Source organism: Bufo gargarizans, chromosome 1, assembly GCF_014858855.1.
Source record: "Bufo gargarizans isolate SCDJY-AF-19 chromosome 1, ASM1485885v1, whole genome shotgun sequence".
NCBI classification, from domain to species: domain Eukaryota; kingdom Metazoa; phylum Chordata; class Amphibia; order Anura; family Bufonidae; genus Bufo; species Bufo gargarizans.
Window position 1 is genome coordinate 576,301,439 of NC_058080.1, and position 6,000 is coordinate 576,307,438.

The 6,000-nt window shown below is 51.2% G+C and overlaps 1 protein-coding gene across 5 annotated transcripts in view; it reads left to right on the forward strand.

Moving 5' to 3' along the window:
• Positions 1-4,801, forward strand: part of LOC122924538 (lysine-specific demethylase 2B) — a 249,850-nt gene extending 245,049 nt beyond the window's left edge. For all 5 annotated transcript variants that reach the window (XM_044275743.1, XM_044275744.1, XM_044275746.1 and 2 more), the window contains one exon: positions 3,448-4,801. In XM_044275743.1, the coding sequence (XP_044131678.1) occupies positions 3,448-3,629 (182 nt within the window). In that variant the 3' untranslated portion in view covers positions 3,630-4,801. The remainder of the gene's footprint in view (positions 1-3,447) is intronic.
• Positions 4,802-6,000: the final 1,199 nt, after the last annotated feature.

A 6,000-nucleotide genomic window follows, 5' to 3' on the forward strand; every position in this document is an offset into this window, starting at 1 on the left:
CAAACCCCAGCCCTCTTGGCGACCACGGGCACAGTCAACCCGTCCCCCTGCTCCCAAACAGCCCTCCGCATGAAGGGGTGCCCCCACCCCTCGTGGTGGGGGGCCGTTTGCTCTCCTTTCAACAGGTCTGGAGGGCTCACGTTCAGGACGCCTGGGCTCTGGAGATTGTGACGTCCGGTTACAGTTTGGAGTTCGCGTCCAGCCCGCCGGAACTTTTTTTCCCGTCTCGCGTTCCGGGGGATCCAGCCAGGGCCTCGGACCTCCTTTTGGCGGTCTCCTCTCTTCTGGACCGGGGTGTCATTTTTCCCGTTCCCCCGGAGGAACAGGGAACAGGTTTTTACTCAAACCTGTTCGTCGTTCCGAAAAAGGAGGGGTCGGTGCGCCCGATACTGGATCTGAAGCTTCTGAACAAGTTTCTACGGGTGCGGAGGTTTCGCATGGAGTCCGTTATTGCTTCTCTGCTTCCAGGGGAATTTCTCGCGTCTGTGGACATTTAAGACGCTTACTTACACGTCCCGATTGCGAAGTCTCACCATCGATTTCTGCGTTTTGCCATCTGGGGTCGTCATTACCAGTTTGTCGCCCTGCCTTTTGGGTTGGCGACCGCCCCTCGCGTTTTCACCAAGGTTTTGGCGCCTCTCATGGCGCTTCTTCGCACCAGGGGCATCTCGTTGTTGCCCTACCTGGACGACATCTTGATAAAAGCCCCGTCTCTTCCACAGGCCGAGGACAGCGTCCGAATTACCGTTCAATCTCTAGAACGTTTCGGGTGGCTGATCAATCTACCAAAATCCTCTCTGCACCCTTCCCAGAGACTCTCCTTCCTGGGGATGATTTTGGACACCTCGAGTTCTCAGGTGTTTCTTCCGGATTCCAAGTCCTCTCAGATTCGGAGGGCGGTGTCGCTCCTTCTACAAGCTCCTCGTCCCACCATTCGGGAGTGCATGCGGGTTCTGGGCCTTATGGTCGCCTCCTTCGAGGCGATTCCGTATGCCCAGTTCCACACTCGACCGTTACAACAGTGGATTCTTGCCCTCTGGGACAAGACCTCTCGGGGTCTGGACGCTCCTGTCCGCCTGTCCCGGCAAGTTCGGTTGTCTCTCCCTTGGTGGCAGGCCTTCCCGAATCTCTCATCAGGGAGGTCCTTCCTTCCGTTCTCCTGGACGATAGTCACCACTGATGCCAGCCTCATCGGTTGGGGAGGCGTTCTCCGGAACCTCACAGTTCAGGGGGTCTGGTCGACGGAGGAATCCCGTCTTCCGATAAACGTTTTGGAACTAAGGGCGATCTTCAACTCCCTCTCCCACTGGACTTCCCTCCTTGCGGCTCGGCCGGTGCATGTTCAGTCGGACAATGCCACGGCTGTGGCCTACGTCAATCATCAGGGCGGAACGCGCAGTCGGGCAGTGATACAGGAGGTGGCGAGGATCCTCCTATGGGCGGAGTCTCATGTTCCAGTGTTGTCGGCGGTGTACATTCCGGGCGTCGACAACTGGACGGCGGATTTTCTGAGCCGCACCAAGGTGGATCCGGGAGAGTGGTCCCTACATCCGGAGGTGTTCGAGGACATCTGCCGCCGATGGGGCCGTCCGGACGTGGATTTAATGGCGTCCCGGCTAAACAACAAGGTGCCGGTGTTCCTGGCCCGCGCTCGGGACCCAAGGGCGTGCGGAGTGGACGCGCTGGTGTCTCCTTGGCAGCGATTCGACCTCCTCTGTCTTCCCTCCACTTCCTCTGTTGCCGAAGGTGCTGCGCAAGATCGAGGCGGAGGGGATACCGACCATTCTTATCGCTCCGGATTTGCCTCGCCGCGCCTGGTTCTCCAACGTCGTCCGAATGCTAGCGGACGTTCCGTGGCCTCTTCCCGACAGAGAGGATCTTCTATCTCAGGGACCGCTCTTCCACCAGAATTCACGTCAGTTGCGTTTAACGGCGTGACTGTTGAGACCTACATCCTGAGGAAGAGAGGCTTCTCTGATGCAGTGGTGAGAACCATGATCAGAGCTCGGAAGCCGGCTTCTTCGCGGATCTATTATCGCACCTGGAGGGCCTATCTAACCTTTTGTGAGAAGTCGGGTTTTCCGCCGCTTCGTTTTTCTGTTCCGGTGGTGCTGGCCTTTCTACAGTCCGGCCTTGAGGTGGGACTGTCGCTCAGTTCTTTGAAGGGTCAGGTTTCGGCCTTGGCGGTCTTTTTTCAATGGTCTATTGCCTTTTTGGGGCCTGTAAGAACCTTCCTGCAGGGGGTGGCGCATTCGGTTCCTCCGTATGTTCCTCCCTTACCCCCCTGGGATCTTAACCTGGTCCTGCACGCCCTTCAGGAGGCGCCTTTTGAGCCTCTGAGGGAGGTCTTCCTAGTCTTCCTCACCTGGAAGGTGGTTTTTCTGGTGGCCATTACCTCCATCAGGAGGGTTTCGGAGCTGGCCGCGCTTTCCTGTCAGGAGCCTTTTCTGGTCTTCCACCAGGATAAGGTGGTGTTACGGCCGGTTCCTTCTTTTTTGCCCAAGGTGGTTTCCCCGTTCCACCTTAACGAGGATCTTGTCCTGCCCTCTTTTTTTGTCCTTCTCCGGCGAACCCCAAGGAACGTGCTCTCCACTCCCTGGACGTCGTCAGGGCCCTGAAAGTGTATCTGGGGGCCACCGCCTCCTTTCGTCGTTCGGACTCCCTCTTTGTGGTTCCCGAGGGGTCTCGTAAGGGTCTGGCGGCTTCCAAGGTTACTGTGGCGCGGTGGATCCGTTCCGCTATTGCTGCGGCCTATCGCGCTCGTGGTCAGGTTCCCCCGTCGCGGATTACCGCTCACTCCACAAGGGCAGTGGGAGCTTCCTGGGCCAGACGCAATCGCGCCTCCGCCTCCCAGTTGTGTAAGGCTGCCACTTGGTCGTCCTTGCATACGTTCACAAAGTTTTATCAGTTGCATTCGCTGGCCTCGGCTGATGCTGTTCTCGGGCGCAGGGTTTTGCAGGCCGTGGTGCCCGTTTAACGGCTGGACGTTTTTTCTCGTGGCGGTGTTGGTTTTTCCCTACCCCATGGACTGCTTTTGGACGTCCCATGGTCTGTGTCCCCCAATGGAATGTACGAGAAAAGGAGATTTTTGTGAAACTCACCTGTAAAATCTTTTTCTAGTCTTTTCCATTGGGGGACACAGCTCCCGCCCACTTTTTTTCGTTTATGCTCAGGGTGTGATGGTTTCCACTGTGGTTTTTTCAGTTCTCCTTCTCCTACTGCTTTTGCAACGACTAAAGTCCTCCTGGAGGTGTCTGGGGGTATAGCCCGAGGAGGAGGAGTTTCGTTTTGCATAGTGTCCCTCCTAGTAATACCTCTAAGCTATACCCATGGTCTGTGTCCCCCAATGGAAAAGACGAGAAAAAGATTTTACAGGTGAGTTTCACAAAAATCTCCTTTTTCTGAATAGCTGCAAGTTAACCATTTATATTTTACCTTTTTTTTCAGACTGCAATAAAATTACAGACCAGTGCCTGACCTACTTCAAACGATGCGGCAACATCTGTCTGATAGACCTCAGATTCTGCAAGCAGGTTACCAAGGAGAGCTGCGAACAGTTCATAGCAGAAATGTCTGTAATTGTACAGTTTGGACAAACAGAGGAAAAGCTGCTTCAGAAGATCAGCTAATTTAAAAATGTCAGTGACTTTATAAAAGCTGCACCTGAAAGACAATATTGGCCTTAAAAGTAGAGGTTTGAGGTTGACCGACCTCCTTTCTATTGAGACTTCCTCCAGCACCACATACACCAGCTGTTAAGGGTTGACACTGGAAAAAAAAAAGTTTGACCTTTCAAGGACACTTTTTGAAAAATCCAAGGGCATGCACTTGGTAACGTTTATTGTATTGGCTCTCAAACTGTTCAATTTCTGAGCTTTGCGTGTGTCTTTAAAAGTGGACCACCCAGAACATAGAAGCCTTCCAAAATCTGATTAAAAGATAATTTGTCATACGTTATGCAGAAATATTTTTGTATATGACTATTTGAAAGTTCTATTTACAATGTATGACGCCAGTGTTAATTTTTGGGGTGTTTCTTGCTTAGAGGTGAACTGCTATCTTTCCATGTACAGTTAATGAAGGCAGCGAAGCCAACATTACTTGTGACCACTTCTAAAGCATGTTTAAATTCGCTTTTTACATGAAACATATGCATGCTGAGCAGACCTATATGTTTATTCATTTATGACACAGATCCTTTCTGCACATGAAGATCCAGCATAGCATGAAGTTTTGTGGCCTGTTGAACAAATCTACAGTGACGCAGGGCAAACTGATCAGGCAATCTCCACTATTGTGCCACTGGACAATTTTGTCCAAAGCTTTGGGTCCGACTATAACATACTACTAGCCTTCAGAAGTGCCATTGTTGTAAGGTGTTTTTTTTTTTCCTTTTTGTAGAATGCCCTCAAGCTGTTTTATCTAGAGTTTGTGTTAATTGTTCACAGGACAAAATGTTTACCACCGTTTACTGGCTTCAGATTGTTAGAGTTAAAGAGCCAGATCAGGTACAAAGAAGAACTTGGGTCTCTTCAAACACCACTTGTATATCTCCTTTTGTAAAAAACAAACAAAAAAAAAAAAAAAAAAGATGCCCCTTGCACTGGAAATATAAGAATGGGGTTATCACTGTATAGGAGACTACACAGTTAAATGCATTTACATCAATGCATTGCAAGTCTATCCCACTCCTGCACCATGGAGTCAAGATGTATAATTTTTTAATGTAAGTAATGTTGTTGGAATTTAAAAGTGTATCATGTTTTATTTATGGACACATTTATTAAAATCTTTTACTAAACTACATGTCATTAATTTTACAACTAAGGCTCTCTCCCCACCACATTCCACATTTTGAAAATCCATTTCACATCCTTAAAGAGGTTGTCCTTCCCTTGTTTTCCTGCTCACTGTCACAACTGCAGCGGTGAGTAGGTGTAATTACAACTAAACCTTCCTATTCACTTCAATGGGACGGCTCCTTCATAGTCACTTAAACAAGAAGGAGCAATCCCATAAAAGTGAATGGGACAGCTAAGGCTACTTTCACACTAGCGTTCGGGTGTCCGCTCGTGAGCTCCGTTTGAAGGGGCTCACGAGCGGACCCGAACGCAGCCGTCCAGCCCTGATGCAGTCTGAATGGAGCGGATCCGCTCAGACTGCATCAGTCTGGCGGCGTTCAGCCTCCGCTCCGCTCGCCTCCGCACGGACAGGCGGACAGCTGAACGCTGCTTGCAGCGTTCGGGTGTCCGCCTGGCCGTGCGGAGGCGTACGGATCCGTCCAGACTTACAATGTAAGTCAATGGGGACGGATCCGTTTGAAGATGCCACAATATGGCTCAATCTTCAAGCGGATCCGTCCCCCATTGACTTTACATTGAAAGTCTGGACGGATCCGTCCGAGGCTATTTTCACACTTAGCTTTTTTTTGCCATTTTAATGCAGACGGATCCGTTCTGAACGGAGCCACAGTCTGCATTAATATGAGCGGATCCGTTCAGAACGGATCCGCCCGAACGCTAGTGTGAAAGTAGCCTTAACCTGTTACGGACACAGGGCATACAGGTACTCCCTGATGTCCTGGTACTTAAGGCATACCTGTACGCCCTGTGTATTTCCGATCACCGCCGCTGGGCAGGTGGTGATCGGAACCCAGTGCCTGCTCAATGTAGGCGATCGCAGCAAACTGCAGGTCAATTCAGATCTGCAGTTTGCTGCGATATTACACCTCCAATTGCGATCCTGAGAGGTGATGTGACATCACCTCTCAGGATCGGCTCTGATTGGTAGGTGGGCGGGAGGTTTCAAGGTTCAAATTAGAGCAGCGCTCCTCTCCTCCTCGTTTTGTGTCCGGGGAGCAGAGGAGAGAGGAGCGCTGCACGTCGTCGGATCTGAGCACCCCCCATCTGTTCAATCAGGTACTTAGGGAAAGGTTGGGTTAGGCCTCATGCACACGACCGTTGTGTGCATCCGTGGCCGTTGTGCCATTTTCCTTTTTTT